Source organism: Stegodyphus dumicola, chromosome 8 (assembly GCF_044657685.1).
Source record: "Stegodyphus dumicola isolate Sdum_Otavi_A_Nest chromosome 8, ASM4465768v1".
Taxonomy (NCBI): Eukaryota; Metazoa; Arthropoda; class Arachnida; order Araneae; family Eresidae; genus Stegodyphus; species Stegodyphus dumicola.
Genome location: NC_140775.1, coordinates 88,018,690 through 88,034,367, shown reverse-complemented (window position 1 = coordinate 88,034,367; position 15,678 = coordinate 88,018,690). Strand labels below are relative to the sequence as shown.

At 33.6% G+C, this 15,678-nt stretch overlaps 1 protein-coding gene across 2 annotated transcripts in view; it reads left to right on the top strand.

The window, feature by feature from the left end:
• Positions 1-15,678, top strand: part of LOC118185769 (sialin-like) — a 112,224-nt gene that overhangs the window by 46,732 nt on the left and 49,814 nt on the right. The window contains exon 3 of one of the 2 annotated variants that reach the window (XM_035355674.1): positions 5,824-6,057. The exons of the other annotated variant lie outside the window; for it this stretch is intronic. Within the exon in view, the coding sequence (XP_035211565.1) occupies positions 5,824-6,057 (234 nt within the window). The remainder of the gene's footprint in view (positions 1-5,823; positions 6,058-15,678) is intronic. 2 annotated transcript variants of the gene reach the window in all.

Here is a 15,678-nt window from a genome sequence, read left to right as displayed (position 1 = left end):
ATCCCTTATTACAAATATTAATTATCCTAATAAAAAAATTAACCAACTTTCCGTTGAAGAAAAAAATCATGCAAAACTTTTCAATGCCTTACAAACAGTGAAATAAGCAAAAAATAACATGAAAGAAACTCAAAAAACATAAAATTCCGCGCAGAATTTTAATCAGCAGAACTTCTTTATATATATATATATATATATAAAACAATAAAAATGTATTATATATATATATATATATATATATATATATATATAATGACGATGAAATATGCCAATCTCTTAAAAAGAGTGACATAAGAAATACGATGAAAAATTGTTGCCAAACCCATATTTCTAAAAGAATGAAACTATTAAAAATAATGTGATTTCATCAAAAATCTATCAACAACAATAAGAAAGGAAAATTGTTGCCAAAATCACATTTTTAAAGATGTGAGATGTGTACTCGGAGGCTTCATTTAAAATTTTTTTTAAAAATACAAAATATTATCATTTTTCCAAAATTCTTTTCGTAAAAGCAGTCGCAAGGATAAAAGCTTAACGTGCCAAAAAATCAAAGAAAAATAAACTGTACATTTTTTAAAATGAACTTTTTTAGAAAAAATCCCGTTGAAAAGATGTTGAGCTCCCTTTGTTAAATAAATTCGTATTTAATCAATTTATTGAAACACGAAATTTATTTTAAGCTTGTAAAATAGCTAAGTGCCTATGTTTCATGACAATGTGAAAATGGAGTGTGTAGAGTAAAATCTCGCTTTCCTATAGCCATTATGTCTCAAAATGACGCGATTTCGTCACAAAACATAAAATAAAAAAAATTTCAAATTCGAATTTCGAAAAAATCGCTTCGAGGTGCACTGGCTCTTATCTAGATGCACCTATGTTCCAAATTTTGTAGCCGTGGGTCTATTAGCTTACGCGCAGCACGAACAAAAGACACACGCAGACAGACTCTTTCTTTTATTATATGTAGAGATTTTTTCACGCCGTTTCTCGCTACTTGATAGCTAGAAAGGTAATGATCTACAAGATCCACCCTCCCATTGTTTTGTTTCAGTCAGTTACTTACTTTGGTTTTGTTTTCAGTTTTTTACTTTGGGTCATTATTTCAAAGTTTCAGAATCATGAAAAGATGGTAACATTGGTATTTCCTTTTTGTCCTTCCAATTGAGAGCGAGGATTTTGCCACATCTAAATGACATAACTTCGTCAGTTTTTAATCTTTTTATTTTTCAATTCTAAAGTTAAATCTTTTTTGTTTTGTCTGTCAGTTCCAACCACATCTGTTTGATAAGTCAAAAGGATATGACATAATTTTGGTGAAGTGTAATAATTATATAAGGTGATACAGTAGCCTTGTTTCAGTAATGGCATCATCAGAGTCATAACAGCTTGTGAAGGTACCGAGAGAGATCAGAATTTAGGATGAAGCAAAGTACTTTTCCCGGTATATATAATAAATGACCATATATAACCAGAACTAGATTCACTTAGCATGTATGTTTTGATACCAGATTTTGCTTTTTTCAAGTGTATATATTGGCACCAGGATAAACGTCCTTTATATAACATCATCGTTTCATCTATGGTAATATCTCTTTCTGGAGTAATTGTTTTTTGATATAATTTATTCAGATGCTCACAGGTAGCCCGAATTTTGTAGAGTTTCAGGTTAGGATGATATTCTGGATCATAAGAATGATTGTTCACAAAGTATTTTTTTTTTTTATTTCGTAGGATCAGTTATATAACATAATCTTATGGGGGGGGGGAAGACTTTCTATTGATGTTTGCCAATACATGCTTTCTTCAGGGTTAACCTTTCAGTTTCCTTTACATTATCTAATTGCTCAGCATAACCGGCATAATTTGTTTCCATTGGCACCCTGGTAAAAGTAGCTCAGGATCGTCACTATTGTCACTATCTTCAGAATCCAATGCTTCAGAATGAAAAGCATCTGAAAAAAAGCTGCCTTCTGAATAACTTCCCGATTCTTGAAGACTTAAATCATCTCTTTCACAGGAACTACTCATTTTACAAACATTAAACTTGAAAAAGTATTCCCTTGATTTTTATTGCAAAAGCAGAGCCCGTGTGAAATACGGGCGCAACAAAATTTATTTGTATTGGTTGCTTGTATGAGAGATGGGCGAGACGAGTAAGGAATTAATGCAAAAGCACTAGTAGCTCCTTTGAAATTAGTCCCATTATCAACAAAGCAATGAAAAGCTATTAGAAATGTCTCTGTTGATGTGGACAGCATGATACAAGACACAAGTGAAAAGAGCAGTCGAAGCTTTTGAGTTATCTCTTAGAATTGTTGGGCCAGCAAAGTTTACTCTTGTTATCTGAAATGCAGCAGCATCTTTATCTGCTGGTAGTGGTGCAGTTGGAGGATTTATTACATTTTGCTTGCAAATAATGCAAGATCTTAAAGCATGTTTGATGGCTCTCCTTATGCAAAGAAACCAGTATTTCTTTCTTAAAGAACTTAAAGTGTGGGAGATACCAGCAGGTCCATTTCTCTGTGATCTAACATTAAACTTTTCACAAATGGATGTTCTCGTAGTAAAACTGCTGGCATTCTAAATTCTTTATAATCATCTCTTTTAACTACAGCAGATATTTCTAAGTACATTTGTAAGTGTAGTTCTATTATCAAGAAGTGTGTCTAAAGATTGTAATCATTTATCTTTTAACCCAATGAAGTTCTTGTTGTATTAGGTACATTATTGCTTTCTCTGCTTCACCAGTATCATATACACTGAGATTTTTTTTTTCTTTTTCTTTCTTTCTTTCTTTTTTTTTTTTTTTTTGGTTATGTCGACAGTTGTAGACGAATATCCTTATCCAACTCATAATATTTACTGCTTTTTTATAATCAGCAAGATGAGAATTTAGCAAAGTCTGACAGTCAACAAAGAGGATATGTTTTCTTCATTCATTGTCTGTTCGCTTCCACTCTACAAGCAATATCTTCAGTGACAGGCCACAATTCATCAGATAGGTAGAGCCACGAAAGACCCTCGTACCATTTCAAAGATACGAAATGTTGCGCAGAGCTCGGTTGCTATGCTCAGAAGATCTGCTGGATTCTTTGTACCAGGAACATATCTCCAGGTTTCTTTAGATGTCAAATCTAATACACTCAAAAGTCGTTAATTCGGACACCCGTAATCCGGACCTCAAAGCTAAAATCTTTCTGCGCATGCGCCGCATAGACGCATGCGCATAGGCGTTTTACTCGTGCGCGCAAGACATTTACGACTGCGCATATGCGTCTGCGCAAGTGCAGAATACGTTTTCGCGTTCTCATTTAATGTATAACGGATGGTATAAGCTAAAATTATCCAATTATCTATTTCAGTTAATGTTGATAATTGCGTTGCTCCTTAATCTTCAAATTGGATCCGGCTTATTATTTTTTGCAGACTGTAAGAGCAATTTTATAAAAGTAAGCTTGAACTTTCGATTATGTCAAATAGAATTTCCGATGCTGGAGCTCCCAAAGGATCTAGAAAACGAAAGTATGTTTCGATGTCCATCAAACAAAAAACGAATTGCTACAAGAAATGGATACAAGCATATCCTTTGTTTATCTAACCGTTCCGAAATCTGTTTATCAATTTCACGCTGCTCTGCGCGCGGGGGGGGGACGCCGCGGCGCGCAATGAACTGGAAGTTGATCTGTCAACACTATCGTTATCTTCAGGGCAGATGTTTTTATTTTATTGTGCTTATAATTCCTTACTAAATGTAGTATTTAATTTCGATGTACTCCGTCTTTGATATGATTTAAATCAAATTCCTCGTCATTATAAATATCACGAATACAAATCAAATAGTTTTCTGGTTGCAATTTTCTAATTTCGGCTATGCGTAAGGTATGCATCTGCGCGTTGAAAGAAATGTTTAATAAAGTAAACAAATAAATATTAGGCTTCTTTTTTGGTAAATTTTGATACCCTTTAGATCATAATTGCTCATTATTTTATAAATTACGGTTTCATATTTTTAATTTTATAATTTCTGCATGCCATCTTACCAGATTTAAACTGATGATCTATAATCCGGAAAAATCGATAATCCGGAATCGCCGAAGTCCCGACGAGTCCGGATTAGAGACTTTTGACTGTATTTCTTTTACTCTATTATGGATGAAAACACCCTATAAATCTTTTTGTATCCTAGTGAGCATAGTTATTAAATCGATTCAACAGTAAACTTTTTTAACTGGAAGATCTTTTAATATGCTTGACAAAAGTCATACAACGATAGTAGCACCAAGAAGCTCCGATTGTGCAGTGCTAGTTCTTTTTCCACAGAATGAAGCTCTTGCTCTAGTCTAAGTTGAATGTACACAGAATTTTCTTTTTCAACATGAAGAAAGGCTGCTGTCACATATGCAAAGATGATATCACAAAATACATGTCTTACATCACAAAATACATGTAAAGAATGCTTATCATTTACTTTCCTAAATTTGATCGATCTTGGGACTTCAACTGTAGGCAAAAAAGGCACATCTTTCATCTATTTTAAAAATTCTTTTCTTGTATCTGCGTCTACTTCCTGGTTCCAATTATGTTTACTTTCCATAAGCATTACAAAAGAAGTTAGGGAATTAAGGCTGTTAGGGAGCAAGCCCAAAAGGACTGAAGATTCTGCGAGCAGCAGCTTGAATAGTTCTTTTCGTTATTTTCTTAGTGCACAAATTCTTGAAACTGGATATATTCACTTAGGGTATCTCTCATTTTGTTCCATATTAATCCAAGAACATTTGTAGAGGTAAGAAAAAATTTTAAAGGATCTGTGTTTTCCAATCCTCTCAAATCAAAATCTCTTTCTGCCATTACTTCTAAAGCTACTTTTATAGAAGTTTGTAATTCAGGTTCATCTTTCACACTCGTAAGATAGTTGTAAATGTAGAAACTACTGAGAAGTTTCTGTACAATTTCTTTTGGATAAATGAACTTTCTTTCAATACATTGATTTAGAACTGTCTGTAAATGATGCTGAATAGCAGCTCCAAGCAGAAAAGGGTTACTTGAAATTCCAAATACAACTCAAGTGACGATAAATTTTCAATTCATTCTTGGTATTTATCCACCAAAATTCTCAAAAAATTTCAAATGATACAAATTGCAAAAGCAGATGGTGGTGAAGGATTTTCAAATATGAAAAAAGAATCAAAAGAAAAAGTCAAAGAATTGACAGTCGAGAGAAGATGAAGAGTTGTGTCAGTCATTATTCCAAGCAAAAATCATCAAGTTTCTTAAAAAATAATTGTATCATGTATTTATTAAGCAGTAATAAAAATTTATTCAATTGACATTTATTTACATTTTTCTTTTAATAACAATTATATTTAGGTTTATTTAAATTATACATACTTTCTTAATCTGAATTATACCATTATACCTAGCACAGTTTTTCCGTTTCTTCTTCCGTATAGTTAGTCATTAACACGTTATACATAGAGCAAAATCCTGTTCCGTAAAGCTAATTAACTTTATGGAACCGGATTTTGCTGTATATATTATGTGTTAAAGAGCTAACCCTCGTGTTCAGCAAGGATATACTGTATATTGTTTCAGATATCGGCTCTGTGTAGTTTATACACAGTACATTTACATTTACGTAATTGACTGATATTAATGAAAGTATTATATAATGTATGAGGATGTTTGGTTGATGTTTATGTATTGTTGAGACTTCATGATATATGTATTATAATGAGAGGTCATATTTTGTATGAACTCTGTATGAAATGAAAACAAAAACTACAACATTATTCTAAAAAATATTTATGATTATTTTTAAAGGATGGTGAATTCTTATGGTCAGAAGATACTCGAAGTAATATTTTAGGATCATTTTTCTATGGTTACCTTATAACCCAAATTCCTGGTGGTCGAATGGCCGAAGTATTTGGAGGCAAATGGCTTTTTGGTATAGGTGTTTTAAGCACCTCTGTTATGACATTGCTAACCCCTGTAGCAGCCAGGTGGGGAGTTATCCCTCTTATTATCCTCAGAGTATGTGAAGGCCTTGGTGAGGTAAATATAGTAATTTTTAAAAATAATTTTGTATCTGTATTTAAATATTAAAATAGAAATTTTGAATCAAATTAATTTATATCAACATTTTTATGTTGATATAAATTGAAGAAAAGGAAAATATGTATTTCAATGCAATATAGACACATAAACTCTTTTGATTTTTATAGACGCAGAGATTATGCACTTAAACGTACTTGTGTGAAAAAACTCCATGCATGTAAGAAAATTGCTCAATCATGATTAAACTTAAGCAAAGAAGAGAGAAAATGATTACGATTAGATAACTGTGAATGCATTTATTGAGAAAAATTAATTTAGAACTGTAATATATTAAAAGGCATAGTTATCTTTGGTAACAATGCATGAAAATATTTGATCTAGAATAGACTAATATAAACATGAATGGTGTTCTCTGTAAAATTGGTGCCAAATGTTCTGTGGAATTTGCTGCCAGGTTTTCCACATTGTGAGATAACTATAATTTACATTGACACAATTTTGTTATCGGGACTTAAAATTTTTTTGCCAAATTGTTGTTGACACCAGAGTTGCCAAAAATAATTTTAGTAACCCTAACACAAGGAAGGAAGCATAATAGTAAGTATTTATCTGAGAATATTATTTTAATTCAGATGAAAATTAATTTCATATATTACATTTTTTTTTATTTCAATCCCCCTCCCAGATAAAATAATTAAATAATAATAAAAATATAAACCCTTTAAACATAAATGAAGTTAAAAAGGAGGCATAAAATATTTTATTTCTTCCAACATCGCATGATTTTTTTTTTTTTTTTTTTTTTTTTTTTTTTTTTGTGTGTGTGTGTGTGTGTGTGTGTAAAAGTCTCCACATAAATTCAGCAAAATAGGGATTGAGGTGTTGTAGAGCAGTGTCACGATGGCATTTATTACACCATTTAGCACTGCCTCATAGCCACTCTTTTGTTTGTGTATATAATCCACTTTTGGGTCGCTCAAAATCATGTCTGTAGTTGTGTTCAAAACCTGCATCTCACAGTTCATCCAGCTTATGTGCTTGTTAATTCAGTGTAAGTAATGCTTCCTTCTGTGATATTTACCTTTATGGCAAATTCTTTGAGTGAAAAGGTTTTCATCATCTAGTTAAATAATCTTATCACATCTGCTGATTTTCAGTGTAACCTCATGTTTCACCATGATTGAGCAGTTTTCTTACATGCATAGAGTTAAATGGAAATTAAAACTGTGGCACACAACAAGTTAAAGTTGTAGCTCAATGAACAATTTAAAGCTGTGGTACACACCTCATGAATGTAGTTGTTTCAGTCTTCAGTTGTATTGTGGTTTATCAATTGCCGATCATGAGGGGTGGGGGGGGCAAGATGGTGCACAGCATATGTGCAGACAAATTTAAGGGTGGCAAAATGATTATCAAACATATTATATTTCTGTAAAAAAAGGGCAACCAATTTTATTTGCATGTGTTGGCCGATAGTCTAGGATCAGTACTGGGCTCATCTTCAGATGGAGTTTGCAAAATTAGATAAATGTCATATCTTGGTGCCTAAAATAGGTGAACATCATAGCTGTAAGAAAGGGGATTTTTGATCTTTTGAACCAATTGTGTATTTTTAATCCTATCTTCTCTAAACAGGATTCTCTCCTGTAGTATCATTTTGCTGTTGAGTTAATTATAAAATACAATTTCATCGCATGGTTACTCAAGCAAAATTTTTTATCACTTCTCGAGTGCAAAGAGTTAATACATTTAAAAATTATTCATTATTATTTAGTGTGTATTACGGTATGTTTTATGTGTCATTTACATCCCTTTCAGTCTAAATCAAATCCCATAGCGAATGAAGTTCCTGGATTAGGTTTTCATCTACATCTTTGTTATAAAACTTTACACAAAGTTTTTGAAGTATTTTTCTAATCCATGTTTTCCTAAGGTTTTTATATCGGTGATTAATTTGAAATCAAAAATAATATTTATTATACTTTTTATATCTATCTTCTATTCGTATAATAACAGTATCAGTGACAGTATTAAAAAAATAACACCTAAATGCCTCTACCAGCTTTTCTGTTACTTCATCTTCTGCTATTTCAGAATTACATTAACTTGATTTGTTTCATCAATAGACGAACATAAATTTAGTTGTTTTAGTCATTCTTTCCAAACAATGAAAGATTTAAAGTGACAAATAGAATGCTCATGATCTTGAATTACAGTTGACAGCTTTCTCTAGTTATTATAGCCTATATACAGTCAAAAGTCGTTAATTCGGACACCCATAATCCGGAATGATCTATAATCCGGACCTCAAAGCTACAAACTTTCGCGTTCACGCATGCGCACAGGCGTTTACGAGAGCGCATAAGACCCTTACAGCTGCGAATATGTTTGTGCGCATGCGCGTTTAATGTGTAATGGAGTTATACGCTAAGCTAAAGTTATCTAATTCAGTTAATGTTGCAGATTGCGTTGTTCCTTAATCTTCGAATTGGATCCGGCTTATTATTTTTTGCAGACTGTTAGAGCAATTTTATAAAAGTAAGCTTGAACTTTCGATTATGTCAAATAGAATTTCCGATATATATTTACTACAAAGCGAAAGTATGTTTTGAAATCCAAAATCTGTTTATCAATTTCACGCTGCTCTGCGGCAGAGGGGGGGGGGCAGAAACGTCATTATTAGATTATGATAGAAAGATTATGTCAAATAGAATTTCCAATATATATTTACTAATATGTAATTTGTATCTACAAAGCGAAAGTATGTTTTGAAATCCGAAATCTGTTTATTAATTTCAAGCTGCCGATTGGAAGTTGATCTGTCAGCACTATCCTTATCTTCAGAGCAGATGTTTTTATTTTATTTGTTTATAATTCCGTACTAAGTGTAGTATTTCATCTGGATATACTCCGTCTTTGATATGATTTAAATCAAGTTCCTTGTCATTATAATTCGCTTCCGATAGTGAAGAAAGTGACCCAGAGGTTATTGAAAACGAAAACATTTCGATTGACAAATTAGTCAGTATTCTCAACACAGCAATTATAGGACTTGAACAGCGGAACTTTGTAACTAAACAAGAAATTATGTCTGTTTAATAGAATTAAAGAGAAAGTATTATCACATGAAACGAAGCAACTTACATTGAAGGAAATGTTTAATAAAGTAAACGAATAAATATTAAGCTTTTTCTTTTTGTAAATTTTGATACTCTTTAGATCATAATTGTTCTTTATTTCATAAATTACGGTTTCATATTTTTAATTTTGTAATTTCTGCATGCCATCTTACCAGATTTAAACTGATGATCTATAATCCGGAAAAATCGATAATCCGGAATCGCCGAAGTCCCGACGAGTCCGGATTAACGACTTTTGACTGTATATCGTGTAGATTGTTCATTTCCTCTTCTTTTGGAAAATAGTGTACAGTGGAACCTGGAGATACGAGCACCTTTATATATGAGAAATTCGAGATATGAGGAAAGTATTAACAAAACATTTGTCTCTAAATACGAGCATTGACTCACGTAACGAGCAATAAGCTAGGCTGTTGGTATGCATGGTGCCATTTGCTTATCCTGCTCAACTTGTCGAATCCACTTGTCAGATCACTTGGTGTTCTTTGATCTACGTGTTTGTGCGCTTCTGAGTCAATTATTTATTACATTTAATGTGAAAATTATTTCACGATGCCTCCCAAGAAGATTGTTGCCTCATATAGTGCAGTAAAGAAAAATAAGGAAGTCATGGCCATTGAAATTAAGAAAGACATCATAGATAAACATAAACGTGGAGTAAGAGTGACGGAATTGGTGAAGACTTACGGCCTTTCGACATCGACTATCTCTACTATTCTGAAAAAGCAGGAAAAGAAATTAAGAAACTCGATGTAGCCAAAGGAGTTACCATTACTTCCAAGCATGGTCCAAAACTCTAGAAGATGTTGAGAAGCTCTTGTTGGTGTGGTTTAATGAGAAGCAGTTAAAAGGTCGATGTCAGAAGCTGTCATTTGTTGGAAACTTTCATAAAGGTAAGCTATGGTTATATTATTTACCAGTGTTATTTATTAGAAAAATTGATTTTTATGTTGATATTTTGGGAAGTGCGGAACGGATAAACTGGATTTCCATTATTTTCAATAGGGGAAGTTTTGTTTCTAGATATGAGAAATTCGCCATACTAGCTTAATGCTCGAACGAATTAAACTTGTATCTCGAGGTTCCACTGTACAACAAAAACAAAATACAGAGCCTTGTGTTTTTGAATAAATTAATTGCTGCGAAAAATAATACAGCTTAAATAGCAAATTATAAATAATTAAATAAAAATTACAGCTTAAATAGCTGCGAAGCCCGGTTTCACCATTTGTCATTTTTTTAAAATACACAAAACATTTTAAACTTATCAGTTACTATACTTGGCCATAATTCTGAGTACTTATACAGTCAAAAGTCGTTAATCCGAACTCGTCGGGACTTCGGCAATTCCGGATTATCGATTTTTCCGGATTATAAATCATCAGTTTAAATCTGGTAAGATGGCATGTAGAAATTAGAAAATTAAAAATATGAAACCATAATTTATGAAATAAAGAACAATTAAGATCTAAAGGGTATCAAAATTTACAAAAAGAAAAAACTTAATATTTATTTGTTTACTTTATTAAACATTTCTTTCAATGTAAGTTGTTTAAGTTTCTTCCTTTCATGTGATAATACTTTCTCTTTAATTCTATTAAACAGATTAATTTCTTGTTTAGTTACTAAGTTCTGCTGTTCAAGTCCTATAATTGCTGTGTCGAGAATACCGACTAATTTGTCAATCGAAATTTTTTCGTTATCAATAACCTCTGTGTTTGTTTTCTTCACTATCGGAAGCGAATTATATTGACGAGGAACTTGATTTAAATCATATCAAAGACGGAGTACATCGAGATGAAATACTACATTTAGTAAGGAATTATAAGCCAAATAAAATAAAAACATCTGCCCTGAAGATAAGGATAGTGCTGACAGATCAACTTCCAATTCATTGTGCGCCGCGGTGTTTCGCCCCCCCCCGGCCGCAGAGCAGCGCGAAATTGATAAACAGATTTCGGAATGGTTAGAGAAACGAAGGATATGCCTTTATCCATTTTTTGCAGCAATTCCACTTTTTGTTTAATGGACTTCAAAACATATTTTTGCTTTGTAGATCCTTTACATATTAGTAAATATAAACTGCTCAAAACAATTAAAGGATATTCTATGTTTTATATAAAATAAAGATATAAGCGAAATTTTTTTTGCCGAAAATGGAAGAAGAGAATCACAAATGCAAATTTTTCTGATTTTCAAACTGTGGAGTATGCTGATTTTGAGTTCGACGTCAAAAACGTTGCTTCAGCGGCAGCGAATGAAATTTTACTTTCAACTGAATAAAAGACAATGAAGACAAGGATGATCGGCATTCAGTGACTGCTTTGTTTCGATGAGTACGATGTCTCAGCAAAGTCATTTAACTGATTCAGAAGCTTGGAGAGTTGTTGGTAGGTTAGAAGGGGACCAAACTCAAGCCGAAGTAGCGCAAGCCGTTGGAGTGTCACAAAGTGTGATTTCCAGGATCTGGAACTGTTTTTTGGAAACTGGAAGTGCAGGCCGAAGACCAGAGCAAGGTTGTCGACGGGCAACAACGCCCAATGAAGATCATTATTTAGTGTTAACGGCTCGGAGACATCGAAATATGAATGCTACTCTTCTCCAACAACACCTTCGCTCGGCTACTGGCACCACAGTTTCAACTCAGACTGTCTGAAACCGGCTGCATGGTGTAAGTCTGTATGCTCGCCGACTGATGTTATGTGTTAGACTAACATCAAGGCATCGTCGCGACCGCAGGGAGTGGGCAACAGAGCATGTGAACTGGAGAAGAAATGAATGGAGCAATGTTCTTTTTTCTGACGAGTCCTGTTTTTCTGTTTATCCTGATAATAGGCATATTTTCATCTGGAGGGACTGTGGCAGTAGGAATAATCCTGCGTTCGTGCACAAAAGTGTCAGATTTGGAGTGTTGGTGTATGGTGGCATCTCCATTGACGGGCGCACAGACCTCTACATCATTCGAAATGGACCTCTGACTGGTCGCCGATATAGGGATGAGATCCTCAGACCTATTGTAGTCCCTTACGCTGCAGCAATCGGAGAGGACTTCATTTTAATGGACGATAACTGCAGGCCACACCGTGCTAACTTGGTGGAGGATTTCCTTTTCGAGGAAGGAATCGTACAAATGGAATGGCCAGCGTGTTCTCCAGACATGAATCCGATAGAGCACGTTTGGGACGCTCTAGGAAGACGAGTTGCTGGCCGCCAACCACCCTAACAAACTCTCCAAGAACTGGAAAGGGCTCTTTCTGATAGAGTGGGACAGAATACCCCAACTTGTGATTAATAGCCTCATTGACTCCATGCCTCAAAGGTGTTCAACGTTGCTGGCCGTCCATGGAAACCATACCCCCTACTGAAACTGATTTCCTTTGAAGAAAACACCTTTTCTTATTCTTTTTTTCTCATATGCACAAATTGTGTTTTTTTTCCTTTTGCACACAAATGCACAATAAAATGCATTTTTTTTTTTTTTCTGCCAAACATGTGTAATTTATTCTCATATAACCTACTACGTCTGTCGACCATGTATCAATCAGCTAAAACGTTTCCCAGCCACAATATCCACCTAAAACCGCATTATCCTTTAATTGTTTTGAGCAGTGTATATTGGAAATTCTATTTGACATAATCGAAAGTTCAAGCTTACTTTTATAAAATTGCTCTAACAGTCTGCAAAAAATAATAAGCCGGATCCAATTCGAAGATTAAGGAACAACGCAATCTGCAACATTAACTGAATTAGATAATTTTAGCTTAGCTTATACTGTCCGTTAAACATTAAACGCGCATGCATATTCGCAGCCGTAAAAGTCTTACGCGCACGTGTAAACGCCTATGCGCATGCGTCAACGCGACGCATGCGCAGAAAGTTTGTAGCTTTGAGGTCCGTATTATAGATCATTCTGGATTATGGGTGTCCGAATTAACGACGTTTGACTGTATTTACTTGATCATATTTGTTGTCATTTTTGTTGTTATTTTCTGATTCGATCATACTTGTGATCATATGGTTCTGCAACGGTTTCTACATTTCACAGTTTCTACATTTTCATTGTAAGGCCCTGTAGTTTGTGCGGAACTTTCTTCTGCAGTTGAAGCTTGAACTATTACTTCTGAAGTCAAAGCAATTTCATTGCCAGAATTACTTCATAGCCCCCCCCCGAAAAAAAAAAAAGATCTATTTATGACTTCTTGAAATTTAGCTTCTTTTTTCTTTCTTCTAATTTTCTTTTTTGACACCCAAAGGGATATTTCCTTGGCATGGATATATAACAATATTAAATACTATTTTATAGTATGAATTTTGAAAATGCTGTATGCAGTCAAATCTATTAGTTGAAGTAAAAAAATGTAAATATACTTACCTTTTTAGGTTAAAATAACACGCCAAATAATTATTATTAGAGAAGTCAAACAACAAGAATCAGCATAATATTTGTAAATATTGAAGGACTAATAATGATGGTTTAAGTACGGTTGGCACTTAAAAGTTTCCATTAAAGGTGAATTTGTATGGTCAAATTATCTTAAAATTTTGGAGCTGTTATGAATCTGGCAATTACTAAATATTAGCACTTAAAAACACTTAGAGAAAAACACATGGAATATGTATTATTTTCATTTCTTAATGCAAGCTATATGGTATTGAGGATTTTTTTCCTAAAAAGTCCAATTTAGGTAGGGATTCTTGGAAGTTCCCAAATCAAATAATAGAATTTAAACGCTTGTATCATCAAGAATTAGTTTGGAGATCATCAAAATTCAGAGATCTACAATAATAATATTTATGATACAATGTATTTTTCATCAAACTTACTGCAATAGGACTGTTGTCAAGTTTTCATGTAGAGTACATTATTTTACTTCATGATCATGTTGGGGCATCTTCAGTTGTGGGGCCCAGGTGCATAGCATCCGCCGCACCCCCCAGATGGCCAGCTCTGTAGTGTAGGAATGTTATTCATTGGAGAAATGCCATCAAACAGCCATTTCAGCTAGGTGATTTCTTTATCAGTGTTAATAGCTGCAACAAACTCTGCCTCTGTGGTACTTAATGATACATACTGCTGTCAATGACTTGCCCAGCTCTTTGCTCCTTTACTGTTAATTAGTTAAGGGGTCTGGTTCTGCCCACCTAGCTTTGAAGTGTCTTTATGAAATATGATTGGGTCATTCCCAGCTTTAACACAATGAAAAAAAGGGCACAAAACCCATGCACACCCTAAACCAGGACTTCCGTTGATAATCTATTCGAATTTATATGTTTCATTATTTTTCTAAAATTAATTTTGATTTGTCAATATCTCTTGAAACTAATTCAATGTTAAAATCTCTATTTTCTTCAAAATCATACCTGATGTTATTAAAAAGTCTATAGGTCTCCATAAAGTGTTTTGTATCACCTATCTCATTCCACTTGCTGCAGAGATAGAAATTATGTGATTTAAATCTCTTGGATGAAAAATTGCATGTACCCCATTAAAATTTCATTTAGATCAGTGTTATTGTAAATAAATCCTTTTTAAATTTTGACATATTGCTCATGTTCTGTATGAAAGGGTCAATGTTTCTAACATCTTTTGTGTGTAAAACATTTCATCACCTTCCTTCTTGACCCTTGCTGCTCAGTAGACTTTATTTTATTTTGAAATGTTGCTTCCTTAGCCACATAATCAGTCCTCTCATCTTCCAAGTCCATATGTGATTTCACAAAATTGAAGATAATATTATGTTTCTTGGTAAGCTTGTTGGTGTGGATAATTCAGAATGGACTGTAGCTCCTAATTAAACTAACTATAATTAACAAACTATAATATATCATTATCTTTACTCATTTGTGGAAGATACTCAGGCTTCCACAGTCATTCTCCTTTGCCACTGAAGCAATCTCTAAAAAGTAATAACATTCTTTTTGTAAACAGTAACGATAAGAGTGCCATCTGGCTTCAAAGGGCACTTCCCTGGATTGAAATTACAAAATTTCAAGAAATTATACAAACATTCTTAAAGCAAAATTAATATACTTATAAACAACATGATACTATTACTATAATTACTGCTATTACAATGCTAGAACAAAATAAAACTTTTCTTTTACATATACAAAAATATCAGTTCAGTTTTCTATTGGAAGCACGGCAATCTTTCTGTTCGCTCTTTTTAATTCTCCTGATTTTGTTTTGATTTTAACTGTTCTTACTTTATTGTCAGATCCATGATAGACTTTAATAACCCAATCTAAAATCCATTTGCAAACTGGCAGATAATCTTTCTTGACAAGTACCATAGTACCAACAGAAATATTGTCTTTCTCTACCATCCACTTGGTTCTCAGCTGCAGAGTTCCTAAATAGTAATTTGACCGTTTCTTCCAAATAATCTGAACTACTTTTGTTGTTCTCTGCCATCGGCTTAACCGATTTTTATTTGCGTCTATTACCATTGGCTCCGGAATCGCGTGTATCGATCT